This window comes from Protopterus annectens, chromosome 3.part0, assembly GCF_019279795.1.
Source record: "Protopterus annectens isolate FY-2018-M chromosome 3.part0, PAN1.0, whole genome shotgun sequence".
Taxonomy (NCBI): Eukaryota; Metazoa; Chordata; order Ceratodontiformes; family Protopteridae; genus Protopterus; species Protopterus annectens.
The window spans coordinates 947,296,886-947,313,748 of record NC_056731.1 but is presented as its reverse complement, the minus strand read 5'-3'; the positions used below and the strand labels follow the sequence as shown (position 1 = coordinate 947,313,748).

The 16,863-nt window shown below is 41.3% G+C and overlaps 1 protein-coding gene across 1 annotated transcript in view; it reads right to left on the bottom strand.

Annotated features, from left to right (window-relative positions):
* LOC122796643 (copine-3-like) overlaps window positions 1-16,863 on the bottom strand; it is a 1,386,610-nt gene that overhangs the window by 393,521 nt on the left and 976,226 nt on the right. The window contains exon 11 of the mRNA XM_044065280.1: window positions 14,188-14,321. Coding sequence (XP_043921215.1) covers window positions 14,188-14,321 — 134 coding nt within the window. The remainder of the gene's footprint in view (window positions 1-14,187; window positions 14,322-16,863) is intronic.

Sequence of the window (16,863 nt, the reverse complement as noted above, 5' to 3'; positions counted from 1 at the left end):
TGTGAAAGGTAGTCCCTTGTTTTGGTGGCAGGCCTATGCCCACCAAAGGAACTCTAGGCGTTAGGCAAGGTATGACAGGAATCATTGTTTCTAGGTCTTGGGAATGTTGACACCATAGGCTTTTTAGATACCACTATAGTTTCCTCATATGCAGTCTTGCATATGGAATTAGAAGAATGCAGGAGGCCATGAACCCCAAGGCTTGCAGTATTTGTCTTGCTGATAGCAGGGTTTTTGTGGCCACTTGTTTGAAGTAGGTTGTCAAATGAATTTGTTTCTCTGGCGTGAGGTAAGCCATCTGGAAAGTTGTATTCAAGCTTGCTCCCAGGAATATAATTTGTTGACAGGGTACCAGGTGTGATTTCTTTTCATTTATGGTGTACTCCAGACAAGTTAGAACCCTTTTTGCTGTATCTGGGTTTGGCTTGAGAAGACCTGGAAGGGGCTGGAAAGGACCAATTCTTAGAGGGCCAGTGCCTACTAAATCTAGGAGGCTGAACTTGTAAAAAATCTAACAGTTTGCATAGATTTAGCTTTATCTTCCATCTTTTTAAGAACTTCCTCAGCCTTGTTGCCAAACAGGCGGTCCTGATTTAAAGGAGCATCCAACAATTTAGCTTTAACATGATCAGGCAAAGATTGCTCCTTAAGCCAAGCATGCCTTCTGAGCACAGACCCAGTAACAGCAGCCCTGCAAGAGGCCTCTAATGAATCAAAACCACATTGCAAAGTATGTTTTCCAACTTGTTCAGCAGAATGCATTAAATCCTATAATTCTTTATTTTCCACACAGGCAGGAATCAACACATCATTTTCTGTTTAAGCAGTCCAATAACATGTTGCTGATACTTTAACATATGAAACTGGCAGCTTAAAGCCCTAGTGGCCAAGGTTGCAGAAGTGTAAACCTTCTTACCCTATCTATCCAGCACCCTGGAGTCTCTATCAGAAGGGGCAGAATTTTTAGCAGTAGAATCCTTAATGCCCTTGAGCACCTGTGAAATAGTCTTTGGATCTGCAATAGGATTTTTGAAAAGGAACTTGAGGGACTCAGGGACCCTGTAGTATCGGTCAGGTTTTCTGGGAGCAGAAGGCAGGGAATCATGGGCCAAACTAGATTCCGAAAAAGCATCATCAACAATGTCTAGTACAGGAGGTAGGAGAAGGAAGTCCATAAGCCTCTTTTTTGAATCAGAAAAATCCTGGCTTTCCCAGTGGAAATGCTCCCTTAAAGTATGTAAGGTTTCCCCAAAATAAAAATCGTCAGGAGGGGAAGCAGAGGGAATGGAGTCCTCTGCATCAGAATCTTCATTAGTAGATAAGGGCAAATCCAGATCATCAGAAGAATCAGAAAAAAAAAAAACAGAATCCTGATCAGAAGATTCATAATCAACTTCAGTCCTAGGCCTCTTGGAAGGGGGGGTGGCTACCCCTGATTAGAGTTATTAGATCTTTGGCCATTCTTATCATTTGTTTTTTAGGCCTAGAGGCCTGAGCATGTGGCCTGGGCGTCGGTTTTTTAGACATGGATCGAGATTTATGCCTAAGTAAAGAAGGAGGCGTCAGTTTAATATGCAAGTCCGTAGGCCTGAATACACCCTCAGAAGCCAGTGCCTGCAGAGCGTCTCTGGACCCATCCAAGGTAGAGACATCCGCTGGTTCTATAGCTGAAGCATCTCGCTGCATACTGGACTCCAAATGGGTCACAGTAGAGGCCTGCGAATCAGAAGTAGCAAGTATCAGGGGCTGCGAATGCACCTCACTGAGTACCGGTGAACTACCGACTGGCTTAGGAGAAGCATTGTTTTGGACCTCGGCGGCCTGTCTCTGTTTTTATCTTTGCATTTTTTTGGAATCCCGGTAGTCGGATGGCTAACTGACTACATTTCTGGATAATTAAACCGAGAACCGAAATGTTTAGAGGTGAAAATATACAGACGACGGATAGTGTGCTGATTAAATAAAGCACAAAACCGACAGTAAGGTACATCGTGGTCAGGGCCTAGGCAAGGAATACAGTATGAATGAAAATCTTTATGAGGTATTTGCTTTCCACAAGTAATGCAATTATTAACTTTTACTGACATCGGTAAGGAGCAAGAAAAAGTTACTCCAACGAGGTACTTCGCTTTAGTTGAAGATTTTGGTTCTGAAACTCGAAAACGGAAATTTCAGGAGTCGGACGACCGGCACTTGCGAACTGCTTCTGCTTCGGGCACAGCACTGCAACAAAGACTGATGTAATGGCATCGGCTGTATGTTTTATACCCCTGACGAGCTGACGTCATGGAAGAAGGGACAGCAACCGACGCAGGACCCAAGACTTTGTTAATCAAGCCAACTGAGGACTACCTGCAAGCAGACAACCCAAATGTAATGACTGCAACAGTGAAACATGAAGAACATCCAGGACTGCAACAGTGAATACACTCGAACATCTACATTTATGGCAAGTGTACACAATTTTACTATGTTCTTCGTGTTTCACTGCTGCAGTCATCACATTTGGGTTGATTCCCACACCTGAGGAAAAGGATGGAGGCAGTCAAGGAAACTAGGGGCTGGCTAAGATGCCCTGCAAGACTGCAGAGGCAAACCCTGCCCTGGATTTGGAGAACACATGCAGGTGGTAATGCTTAGCAAAAGTGTGAACAGATGTGCAGGTGGCAGCCTCCAGGATGTCCCTGGTGGGGACTCCTCTGAGGAAAGCTGCAGAGGTGGAGGCTGCTCTGGTGGAGTGTGTCCTGACCCCCTTGGGGGAAGGCTTTCCATGCTGTTTGTAGCAGAAATGAATGCAGAGTGCTATCCATTTGGAAATGATTTATTTGGAGATGGCTTTGCCTTCTGTCCCTGTAGCAAAGCTAACCAGCAATTGATCAGACTTTCTGAAGGATTTAGTCTTGTCTAGATAGAATCTGAGCTGTCTGTGCACATCTAGTGAGTGAAGAATCCTTTCCTTCTTGTTCTGGGGATTAGGAAAAAAGGTGGGCAAATGAATGGACTGATTGAGAGCCACACTGGACACCACCTTGGGCATGAAGGATGGGTTAGTTCTGAGGGATACCCTGTCTGTATGGAAGATGACGAAGGGTTCCACAGCCATGAGTGCTTGCAGCTCAGAGACTCTTCTGGCTAAAGTGATGGCCAGAAGGAATGCTGTCTTCCAGGAGAGAAATTTTAGCTCTGAAGAAGCACCTGGTTAGAAAGGTGGAAGGGTTAGCAGTGCTGCCGGGGCTAGCCTGGAGCTAGAAGAATGGTCCTTGGTTTTTCCTCCCTTATTTTGAGCAGTACCCTGGGTATGACAGGTAGGGGATGAAAGGCATAAACCGATGGATTGACCTGGGGAAGGACAGGGCATCCAATTTCCAAGCCATGCAGTGATTCTCCCTGGTGCAGAATTTGCTGAGATGATGGTTGGTGTGGGAGGCAAACAGGTCGACTTTTGGGGTTCCCCATTTCTGAGTTATTAGGGTGAAGGTACTTCCGTTGAGTTGCCACTCGTGTGGGTCCAGAAGATTTCTGCTTAATTGGTCTGCCAGAGAGTTGAGAGGGCCTGGTAGGAATTGTGCTAACAGGTGTAGTTGTATGACAGAGGCTGTGTGCCAAAGGGTCATGGCCAGCCTGCATAGAGAGTAGGAGTGAGTCCCTCCCTGCTTGTTGACACTGTGGTAGTGTCTTTTTTGATCAGGAGAGCCCCTGGAGAGAGAAGGAGCTTGAAAGCTATCAAGGCGTGCTGCACAGCAATCATCTCTTTTTGACTAATGTGCAGAAGGATTTGTTGTGGGCTCCACTGGCCCTGTATACACCTGCTGGCCAGGTGTGCACCCAAAGTGTAGTCTGATGCATCTGTGGTGAGGGTCTGGGTGGTGGGGGTGGGGGAGAAAGGCATTCTCTTGTTGTGGGAGCATGCTGTTGCCCAAAGAAAATCTTTTCTGAGGCAAGGAATTATAGGTAGAAGAGTTTCCAGGTCTTGAGAGTGTTGGCACCAAAGGCTCTTTAGGTACCACTGAAGTTTCCTCATATGCAGTCTTTTATATGGAATGAGTAGTATGCAAGATGTCATGAACTCCAGAGCTTGCAGGATCTTCCTTGCAGATAGCTGGGGCCTGGTGGCTAGTTGAGAGAAGTAAGCTTTCAGGAAAATGTGTTTTTCTAGAGTGAGGTATGCCACCTGGGATGCTGTGTCCAGACTTGTTCAAAGGAAGATTATCCTTTGGAAGGGCACCTGTTTGGATTTCTTTTCACTGATCGCATACCCTAGGGAGGTTAGTAGGGTCTTTACAAAGGCCAGGTGCTTGATCAGCTTTTCCTGGCTGTCTGCCTAAGGAAATCTAAGGCAATCAATCTAGGTATGGGTAAATCTGAATATTTTTTTGTCTGCAAAAGGCAATGGCCAGTCAGACATTTTGTGAAAACTCTGGGAGCAGTAGACAAGCTAAAGGGAAGCACAGAGAACTGAAAGTGTTGAGATCCTGCCCTGAAGCGGAGATATTTCCTGCATGATTCCCTGATAGGAATGTAGAGGTAAGCCTCTTTTAGATCCAGGATTGCTAGCCAAGCGTCCTTGGAGAGCATGGGTAGCAGCTGTTGGAGGATGAGCATTTTGAATTTTGGGATCACCAGGAAGGTGTTTAGAATGGATAGATCAAGGATGGGGCGCCAGGTGCCCTCTTTTCTGGGAACCAGAAAACGTTTGGAGTAGAAACCTCAACCTATCTGTTCTGCACAATGTGCACTTCTGCCCTCATAGAGAGCAGGAAAAGGATTTGCTTTTGAGCCTCTACCCACTGATTTGGTGGTTTGATCTGGGAACCTTTTTGGGGATGGAAGGGTGTGGAAGGAAAATTTGTATCCCTGAGACACAATGTTCAGAACCCAGTGGCCCATGGTAATGATGGCCCAGGTGCTTAAGTGAAAGGAGAGTTTTCCTCCTGGGGTAAGTGACGGGCAGAGGGAGGGGGTGGAGGAGATGAGTTACTGTGAGTTCTTAACCATAATGGAGTTGCTTAGAACTCTGTGGTTTTGAAGTGGAGGTAGTCCACTGCTCAGATCTCTGCATTCACTGGGGCTGCTATCTGTGGTGTCTGCTTCCACGGGGCCTAGGCTGGACCAGTTTATTGGAAGCAGTGTTTGGAGGGAAAATGCCTGCTGAACCTAGGGGGTTGGACCTGCAAGAAATCCTTAACTGTTTGCATAGTTTTTGCTTTTTCTTCCATCTTTTTTAAGACCTCTTCTGCCTTAGTGCCACATATGTTATATTTGTGCAAGGGGGCATCCAACAATTTAGATCGGACATGGTCTGGCAGGGGTTGTTCCTTACGCCATGCATGTCTTCTAATGACAGATCCAGTGACTGTTGCCCTGCAAGAAGCTTCTAGGGTGTCAAAACCACAGTGAAAGGTGTGTTTAGTTACTTGACTTGCAGAATGCATAAACTCTTGTAAATCTTTAGATTCTGCCCAAGCAGGAAAGGAAGACATTTTTTGTTTATAGAGTTCCAAGGTATGTCGCTGAAATTTCAGCATATGGAACTGACAATTTAGTGTCCTAATAGCAAGAGTAGTTGAGGTGTATACTTTTTTACCAGATCTGTCCAGTGCTCGGGAATCCCTGTCTGAGGGGGTGGGATTCTTAGCAGAGATTGCTTTAATCCCTTTTGGCCAGTGAGAAATTACCTCAGGGTCAGCTGTAGGATTTTTAAAAAGATATTTGTGCGAGTCAGGGACTCTATAGTACCTGTCTAGTTTTCTGGGGGTAGGAGGAAGGGTGTCAGGAGTCAAGCTGGATTCAAGGAAAACATCCTCTACAACATCCAGGACTGGAGAAATGGCCAAGGATCTGTGTTGTTTAAGATCTAGGAATTCAAAATTAAATCCACACAATAGCCAAAAAGGCCACTGAAACTAACAAATAAAAAGAAAAATACCAAAACCAATAAAACAGTCTGTTTAATACTCCACACAAAGAACAACTAAGCGCTTTCGCCAAGTGAGTTACGGCTTCTTCAGAGTTGTTCAACTTCATACAATCAAAGGTTTAAATATACCTCATAAAATCCTCAGCAAATCGAAAGCTTCATTCATTAACAATCTCCACATTTAAAGAAATACACAGTCATAATTAAATATTAGTGACATTTATAAAATTTGATCATGCCTTAATTTCAAAAATGGCTTTATAGAAATAAAATCATTTAAACCAGGAGCCTTCATGGCATTCACTCGCAATTGCCACTTAGACTCCTTGGCTTCCAGCCACACTTTACCATCCCCTCCCCATTCACACACCATAACATGGTCAATAATGAAGAATACAAACTTTTTAAAGTTGGTGCACCTGATCGAATGTACAAAAAGAGCATTATGACTATCTTTATTTTTTATTGCTCTGAAATGCTCACTAATTCTGTCCCTCAGCCTTCGGGCCGTCTTCCTGACGTAAAACCCAGGACAGGACAAACAAGTGGCCACGTACACCACCATTGAAGAACTACAATTACATTTACACGGACACTTGAGGGAAACATCATACCCTGCTATGGTCACTTAGGGCCCATTGTTAATGTACCTACAATTTCTGCATGCCCCACACTTGGTCATGCTGGATCTGTAGGTATCCTTTAGCCCTTGTCCCTCCAAGACGTTTTTGATATTCCTGCCCCTACTATACACTATTTGGGACTTGGGTCCTAACAAGGACATCATTCCCGGTCCAAAACATATCTCCCAACATGTGTTGATGATGTCCACTACCCTGGGGGCAAACTCAATGTAACAAAGGACCATAGCTTTAATTTTGTCATTACTCTTACTATTAACCTGAAGTCCCTGATCCAAAGACAAAATAGGAGCAAAAGTTGTTGACCTCTTGTGCATAACTTCTTTTCTGATACTAATAAGTAACTTGAGTGGATACCCCTTATTCAAAAATAACCCTATCAACTTATACATTTCGTTTCTAAACATTTCTTCAGCACTAGTGAGTCTTGACACCCTAAACATCTGCCATTTGACTACACTACGTTTCTGAAACTAAGGATGGTTACTATGGTAATGCAAAAGGGTGTTTGAGTAGGAGGCTTTCCTAAATATTGCACTCTCCAAAACTCCATTGATTTTTGATAGATTGATGTCCAAATAATCAATTGCATCCAGTTTCCATTTACTTGTAAACCTCAAAAAAATCTGTTGTTTTATTCAAGTAATTCACAAACTCATTAACCTCACTTTTGTCCCCTTTCCAAAGACTCAATATGTCATCCAGGAACCTATTGTACGACAATATTTTATCTTGATATTTAGAATTGAGAACAAATTCCCCTTCCCAATCTAATAAAACCAAACTAGAGAAAATGGGAGCACATTTTGCTCCCATAGCCACTCCTGCCACTTGGTGAAATGTTTCACCTTCAAATGTGAGGAAGTTGTTTTTAAGCACTAACTCCATGAAGTCCACTAATAATTCCACAGTTTCATTGCTCAACTTGTTGATACTCACAATGCTGTTCCTGAACATTTCAATACCCCTCCCATGAGGAATAACTGAAAATAAATTGACATCTATCGTCAAAAACCTGTATTTAAACACTTCAATATTGCTATATTTTGCTAATCTTTCAAGGCAATGCCATGAATCTCTAATGATGTGCTCCACCTCTTTCACTAAGGTCCTACTTTTCTATCTACCCATGCTGCCAATGGCTCAGTCTTGGACCCTTTGGCAGCAACAATGGGTCGAAAGGTTAGATTTGTTACACTTTTGTTGGTCTTGGGAATCCCAAAAATATGCGAGATTACTGGGTTCGTCACTGTTAAAAACTGTTTGTCCCTTTCATCTATTCTATCATGTAGAAGTTCTTGGGTCAATATTATGTCAATCCATGCATAGGCCCTGTTGACCTCATGTTTAGACACCCTCTGATATGTTAAACTGTCATTTAAGATACCTTCCATACTGGCTGAATAATCAATTTGCCACATAATCACGACCCCCCACCCTTGTCTGGGGTCATTATTCTATGATTTTTATCAACCGCCAATGTTTACAACAATTTGCTCTCCTCTTTTGTTAAGTTGCACTCAAACTTCTTATTAACTGTAACTAAATTTCAAATTTTTCTTTCACACAACATTTCAAACAAGTTAATTTCTGAATTAGAGGGGGGGATGAAAATACTCTTACGTCGGGTTGACCTTCTGACCACTTAGTCTCTCTGCCTTGAAAAATACATTGTGAGATTCAGCTTTCTAGTATATAACTTTAAATCCAGTATGGTCTCAGCCACGTCCAAACCAGAACTGGGGATGAAGGACATTCCCTTTTTTAAAAGATTAAAATAATACTGACTAGTCAATTCCATCTCAGTGTAATTGTAAATGGTGAACCCATTCTGACAACAACATCACATGCCAACCCTTGGTCATAGTCCAAGTTTACGTTGTGAATAATGTTCCCCCAAGTACCTGGGTAATTAATCAATTCAAGTTCCTGGATTGTTTCCCCTTCCTGGTTCTCCCCCGATAATAATTGTTCCCCTGAGTCCTGCCTTGCATGTTGTTCGGGTAATTGTATTCTTTCATAGTCGCCTGATTCCTCAGGTGCTCAGACCTTCTGAGTGTATCCTCCTGTAAAAAAACACCTGCCCTTTGACCATTCCCATCGTTCACATTCATATTGTATTCATAACTTCTATTAACATTTTCATCAAAATTATTCCTAACATCCCCCCCAACACCTTCTGAATGTTGGGATACGCTTCATTGTTTTTATAATCATTCGAATCTTTCAACTTACAGTCATTATTTTTTAATGATTATGTCCAACATTTCAAGTCCTGCCCGATCAAATAGGGCTATCAGTTCACAATGTGCTGTTGAGCCACTACCAGTCCCCATAGGTAACTTGCATAATCTAAGTCCTTTCGGCACTTGTTTCAAAAGAAGAGATTTCTGCAGGAACATATTGTCCCAACTGTAGGGATCGGTACTTGAAGCAAAGTTTTTCAAATGATGCTACTTGCTCTTTCCATGTCTGTGTATCTTCACTGGTTTCTAGTCGTCGTCCGAAATCCACTTCCAGATTGCCAAACCACGCTGTTAAATCATTTCCTGCCACCTGGCCGTTCGTCACTGCCATGGCATCACCAATCTTTAGGTTACCTGCACCAATCGGGGAATGTAATGTAAATAATTCCGCTTGGGTACTGGTCAAAGTAGCTTCCCTTGAATTCACTGAAGGTATCCGTTCCTTAGTTAGTTCCGGAAGTGGATTTCGGACAATGACTAGAAACCAATGAAGACACACTGACGTGGAAAGAGTAAGTAGCATTGTTTGAAAAACTTTGCTTCAAGTACCAATCCCTACAGTTAGACAACATGTTCCTGCAGAAATCTCTTCTTTTGAAACAAGTGTCGAAAGGGCTTAAATTTTACCTATGGGGATTGGTAAAAAAAAGTGAATGTCTTTCATACCCAGTTCTGGTTTGGACGTAGCTGAGACCATACTGAATTTAAAGTTATATACTAGACAGCTGAATGTTTTGTTTTTTTTTTCAGACAGACTAGATTAATTGAAGGCCATCCCCGACGTAAGAGTATTTTCATTCCCCCTCTAATTCAGAAATTAACTTGAATCAACAAAAGCAGGCATCAGGGGCTGCGAAAGTGCCTCACTGAGTACCGGAGAACTGACGACTAGCTTAACGGAAGCATCGTCAGCAGATTTGGACATGTGCGGTCTGTCTCTGTCTTTATCTTTATGTTTTTTTGGAAGATCTGCTGTCAGATGGCTTACCGAAGCCATATTGGAATTAGAGGACTGTAAGCAAAAATATCTGGCTACAATACAGGTCTGATGATGGATAGTTCTGCTGCTAAACAAATCACAGAAGCGACAACGATTGACGTTGTAGTGTGGGCCTAAACAAGTGATGCAGTAAGAGTGGAAGTCTCGGTGTGGTATTTGCTTTCCACAGGTGAGACAATTATTAACTTTGTCTGACATCAGTTAGTGCAAGAAAAAAGGATCCCAATGAGGTACTTAGCTTTAGAAGACTTCAACTCGGTAGATGAAAGCTCTGGTAGCATTCGACCGGCACTCGTGTGAACTGCTTCTGCTTTGGGCTCCACAGCAAGAAAGACTGATGCAATGGCATCGGCTGCCTTACTTTGCACTACTGAGGACATGACGTCAGTCCTCAAGCGACAACAACTGATGCAGAAATACTAAGTCTCTGGTATTTGGGCCGGCCGAGGGCTACCCTGGCAGCAATAACCCAAATGTAATGACTGCAACAGTGAAACATGAAGAACATCAAGGATAATGATATTAGTGTCAAGGCACTGCCTCTTAAACTTGGATATCTATTAATAAATGTTAATCACGGTCATGTGGTTATGAAAGGCTATTTGGATGTAACTGTGGTGACAATAAATACCGTCTACATCTTAAATGGAACTAGAAAACTAGTTTAGAGGGAATGATGAAGAAAACTATGACAGAATTTTAAGAGGAAACTGCAGTGCATAAGGATGGAGATCGGAATGTTGTGACAAGAGTGGCAGAGGTGAGAGAAGGACTCAGACTTGTCTTTTACCATCATACGGAAAAACATGTAGATGAAAAATACTAAATAGTGCCAAAAGCAGTAGTGAAAGGCAAGCACATAATAACATTTTTAAACACTGCTACAACAATCAGGATTGTACAACCACTGGTTGCTGTGAGTGAGTGTCAATGAAGAAAAGGCCTTTGATAGAGTAGAATGGTATTATGTGATGCAAGATTTGCTGGAATTTGGTTTTCCATTAGAATATGAGGCTAAATGGTACTTATTCAGAATAAAGGACTTGAGTTCAAGTATGTGTGCATGTTAACAAGTCTGAATGTAACCAGCACTCTGTATTGGATCTTCAGTCACTGGCTATGCTGGTTTGAAGCTGAGATTTGACCAAAGTAAATAAATAAATAAATAAATAGAGGAAAACTTGAATGTCATTATTTATCTGACTTGGACAACATTGCCAAGCTATTTCAGATGAGTTCAGCAAGATTTCTGGGCACAAGGTGAATAAAACAAAAATGAGCAGTGGCAATGAATTACGTCCCTTCTTAAATGGTGCAAAGAGATTATGACTATCTATGGAAAGAAGAATATATTTGGTACTTTGGAATTTGGTTGCAGAACACTTTAGACAAATCCATTAGTAAAGAATATGAACATTTGAGGAACACATTAAAAGAAATAATTTCAGAGGTGGAAAATGACAGGTCTGAGATGGATTAGAGTGCAAGAAATATTTTTAGTTTTTTTATCAATTTTACTTGACTTTCAAGCCTTTTTGGTCAAGGTGACAGGAAATTTCCTGAAACCAGTAAGGAAAGGAATTTGTGATTACATCTGTTTCCCATTAGTATTTTATTTAAATTTTGTAGGATAGAACTCTATCAGGTCCCAGTATGAGTTCTTTACAGGCTTTTTCCTGTCGAGATTTCCATTTAGTGAAGGAAACTGTGGCAAGGACTGAAAAAAGGACATTTGATCTTTCTAACCTTTGCTTAGGTTCTCATAGAAAAGGACTAGAAACAGAAATGCTCAGCTGTTTGTTTTGCAAACTCTAAATGTTCTACTCAGAAGAGCAGCACATCGGTTTTGTTCCTATGCCTAAGTGTTTCAGAGAGCTGCATTAACCACAGCAGTGCATGTCTCTCTACGACAAAGGAAAAAAAGAACATGTTACCCTGCCTCATGCCATGGAGTGGGAAAAACCCTATGACCCAAACAACCTGCGCTCTACTGGCACAGGCACTGGAGCAGCACAGCAGGATAGGATGGGAGTGAGTAACCATATTGCCCTCATTTATACTGGTAGAGGATAAGATGACTTGAATCTCTGCAACAGTAACACTTTCTGAGAGACTAGTGTATCACTCACAGAGATGAGTGTAGTGAGCCCCAGCTTTTGGCAGATTACAAGCCACAGTAAAACCGGGTCTCAATAATTATATTTCAGTTTTACCTGTTTTAAAACTTAGGGCAGCAAAACTATAATACACACATTTTTATATTTATGAATATGTTATTAGTTAGTGTAGTCTTTGTCCTTTTAGAATGTGTTTTATTGTTTGAACATTTATTTGTTTTGTGAAACATGTATGCTAATTGTTAAATTATCAATTAATTTACCTATGTGAGTAGATGAGGATATATTCTGGTGCCCATGAGTTAACTTTTTGTGTTCTGATGAAGTCCTGCTACAGTGATTTATGGATGATGGTGCTCAACTATGTTTGTGTCTGAGAATAAAATTCCTTATTCTTCATTTGATGTCCTTCATTTGGCTTCTTTAAAAGCACATGCTTTGTGGTTTATTTCATCTTTTGTATACATGCACCATTCACCTTTGTTTTTGACATATTTGTGGGGTAAACACCTTAACCATTATGCCAACCCTCAAACCCTAGGTAACACTTTAATCTGCAATAGGAGGATCCGGGGGGGGGGGGGGGTGGTGTCAGGAATGACTCCCAACATCTGAACTCAAGAAAAGGCAGCAGTGGTAACAGACAATTTGCTGCATCATAGGTGCCAGCAAATTTATATATATAAAAAAACATAATGATCCTGATTTTAAGTACTGGAGACTTTTACTTAGACTTTTCATTCAGCACTGGACACAGGTACTCTCCAGAAATGACTGCAAAAGTAAAGTCAAACCACAAACCACACACACACACACACACACACACACACACACGCATGTGTGTGCATGCATACACACGCACACACACACATGCGCGCGCGCATAAACACACACCAGACACCGGTATGGGACAACACAGGCATAGCTGCAACATAAGTACTTAACATGTTTTCAGTGAGTGTACAGTATGAGGACAACACAAATGATACAAAAGTTCTGATGACAGAAGATTATTTGTTTAAAAATGGTTCTGAAGCACTATTTTTGTAACCTGGAAAAAGGACGTGCACAGCATGCTAGTGGGGAAGCTACTATTCAGACTGATGATAATTCAGGAAAAGGGCACTGTTTGTAGCATTCAAGAGCAAGAGAAACTTAAGGCAAGAGATGAAAATCAAATGTTTATCCTGCGGGGTTACAAACTTAGGTAAGCCAATGAGAAGCCTGCTTGCCTTAAACTTTACATACCCAAACAGAACATAAGGCTGTTTTAAAAAAATGCTCAAACTCTTAATCAGTTTAACTGTTACAGGCAACTTCAATACATTTTCTACCTCAGTTCCATGTTGACCATAAAATCTTGCTTGTTCATATCAATTTATCCCATTTTGTCAGTGGTACAATGAGGTAACACCTCTTTGTGTGAGTGTGGGTGACAGGCCATAAGACATTCGCCAGTACATCTTTAGGATGGTAGAGAGGAGTGAGAAGCAAGAAGGAGATTTATTTGTTTATATTTGTTCACCAAAGTACATTCCTAATCCTACTAGATCATTTTCAGACTCGGCTAATATGAAATTTCCAGTCAGATCAAAAATACCACACAGCAGTCCCAGGATAATAATTTCATTGTCAGACAGAATATGCATTTTAAACAATTACAGTTATACACACAGCAGTCACAGTATAACACTATCTGGCATAATATACATTTTTAACGGTTGGGGTTTGTAGCCATCATCCCTAAAGGGTTGATTTTTTTTTCTAGGCCCCTCCCAGCACATGGCAAGCACTGTGCAATACCAGACTCAGATATGTGCTTCTACATACCTAATGTCACAAACAGAATATTTGTATTCCTTGGAAGGTTCATGATGGACCACTGTATGCTGTAACTAATTCACTCTAAGCAATTTATATCTGAATATACACATAGTAATAAATCTTCAAAAATGATGTAGCAGAAATTAAAAACGACATCACTGTTGTACCAAGGTCTATTGAGAGTAGGGAGTATTTTCCTGCCCTAGGTAATTTCAGATCTGTAAGACATGCTCATACCAAAGGAGCAAAACAAGTTTATAAAAAACAGTTTTCAGGATGAACTTAATGCTGCACTAAAACATATTCCAGTTTACACACTAACTTAATTTAGACAATTTGGGCATGAAAACTGAGAATTTTTCAGTGATGAAAACAACAGTGATGATCTGAGTTTCATGTCACCATATGAGGATGATGCTGTAAAATGGAGAACTAGACTTACGCGTCATAATCCTGAATGACAAAACCTACAGACCAGATTGCCGTCAGATACTCATTAACACCATTAGGGCTGATGTAATGCAAAGAATTTGGAGAGCGAGGGTCTCCATTGGAGCCAGTAAAGTCGATGCCAACCTGTAAGAAATAACAGTATGCGCTGTTAGGACATGTTGCAAGACAGACACTACAGACTGTTTATAAATGTACTCATCAGTGCTAGTAAAATGTACAGCAGTTTTCTAACTTTATGATAAAACACTATAATGTCTAAAAAACAGCAGCAGTCAAAACAAAGTTGTATGACCAATGTTTTAAACAAACAGAGAGCATATTATAAAAAAAATTAAGGGACACAGCCTGCAGCTGGATTAGAAAGATGAAGTGCTATTGAGCTAAAAATATAAGTAATAAGTAGCTGTGAGTAAACTTGGAAATTAAAGCAATGGAGGTGCATAAAAAGAATAAATGAGCAGATAAATATTTAAGTAAAGAAAATTAAAAAGCATGCTCTACAAGCCTGCTCAGAAGAAGACAGACAAATGAGAATCAAATGAAAGTCGAAACAGAAAAGCAGCCAGCATACCCAATGTTAGTGCATTGCCCAAATTATACAGAAATGAAATGAGTAAATACAGTTCTTTCAATGATCATTGTACTTGCCATTTCAGTTTCATCAAAAGACCCCCTACATTCAACAGTAAACCTATAATCAACATCACCTAATAAAGAAAATAAAGCAGTGGGTGAGACTCATTAACATAAAATGGGTTGGAACAATGATGTACAAGTCCCTTACACATTCCTGTACCACTAGGACAGGTGTGTACGTGTGCAATTCTTAAACTTTTGCAGACTGTCATTAGGTACAATAAGGCAGGAAAAAAATGGGAATTATTGCTGCATACAAATTAACAAAACTTAATGGAATACTATGTGTATTCCACTACGTTTCGGCCATCTTTACTTCCCACTTTAAATTCCATGGGAATAATTGTGCTGGGTGCAGATGCAAACTATATAGTTACATCCACAATACAGCAGAATTGTCTCAGAGTGCGTGCTACCTCTTTACTGCAACATACAATCAGTTACCTCTTTCATTAGTTTGGGGGGTGCCTTATCTCACAGTGTGCTAGACAGCTCCACCTGGCAAGGAAAACATTCTAATGGGTTATGCCATACTGTGCAATCTAAAGAACATCATGGTGACCTGAAAGAATGGAAATTACATGACAATATTCATGAACTACTCTGGTAGACTGTATACAAAAAAGACTCAATGCAGCACTAAAAGAGCTGAAGTTATTTTATGTGTTTATGTTTTGTCGACAAGTTTAGTCCAAATAGGCTAATGACCTACTTCTAACTGATGACGCAGGGTGGTAGTCACACTGAATAGGAGAAAAAGTACAGTTTTGTACCTACCATAAATGTAGATGTCCGATAGGAATGCATCTGCAGTCCTTACAAATGGGTTGTCCTGTCGTCAGGCAGCCCTTCGGTCGGCCGGATTCCAAAGTCTGGGTCTGGCTTCGGCTGGTGTCGCGCTTCACCCGACGCCATAGCTGCAGTTATTCGGGTATAAAGGCATCAGCCGACGCCATTTTCCTCAGTGTTTCTTGCCCCAGATGCCAGGTGCCCTCTTGGATGGCTAAATTTGGATAAATGCCAATGTTTCCAAATAGTAGAAACAAACACATAAAATAAGCATGTATGTACATATATACAAACAAATACACCATAATAGATCCCCAAGCTAGCTGAAGGATGGCAAATACCTAGGAGTACCACAGAGGAAGGTGGGTGGGTAATCCTGACTGCAGATGCATTCCTATCGGACATCTACATTTATGGTAGGTACAAAACTGTACTATGTCCTTCAAGGATGCATCTGCAGTCCTTACAAATGGGTAGAATACCATAGCTAAACTAGGGGAGGAGGAAAAGGTAAAATTATGGTGTAGTTAGGATCCCTTGCAAAACAGCAGTGGCAAAACCTGCTGGGGATCTAGAGTATAATGGTAAATTGTAATGCTTGGCAAATGTCTGCACGGAGGTCCAAGTAGCAGCCTCTATAATGTCCTTGGTAGCCACTCCTCGTAAGAAAGCTGTGGTAGTGGCTGTAGCCCTTGTGGAGTGAGGCCTGATGTTCTCTGGAGTTTTCTTTCCATGGTAGGAGTAACAAAATCTAATGCAATTTCCTATCCATTTGGAGATTGTCTGTTTTGAAATTGGTTTTCCTTCCTTTCCTGTTGCATATGCTACCAGAAGCTGGTCAGTTTTTCTATTGGACTTGGTCCTGTCCAGGTAGTAGCGTAATTGTCTATGTACATCCAAGGTATGCAACAGTCTTTCTCCCCTGTTCTGAGGGTTGGGGAAGAATGTAGGTAGGTGGATAGCCTGATTTAAAGATACTCTGGATACCACCTTAGGCATAAATGTAGGATTTGTTCTCATGGACACTCTATCTTGATGGAAGATCAGGAAGGGTTGCACTGCCATTAATGCTTGTAGTTCAAAGACCCTTCTTGCTGAGGTGATTGCCAGCAGGAAAGCAGTCTTCCAGGATAAGTATTGTAATTCTGCTGTTGCTGCTGGTTCGAAAGGAAGTGTCAATTTTTCTAGTACAAAGTTCAAGTCCCATGCTGGCAATGGTGGTTTCCTGGGAGGTTTCACA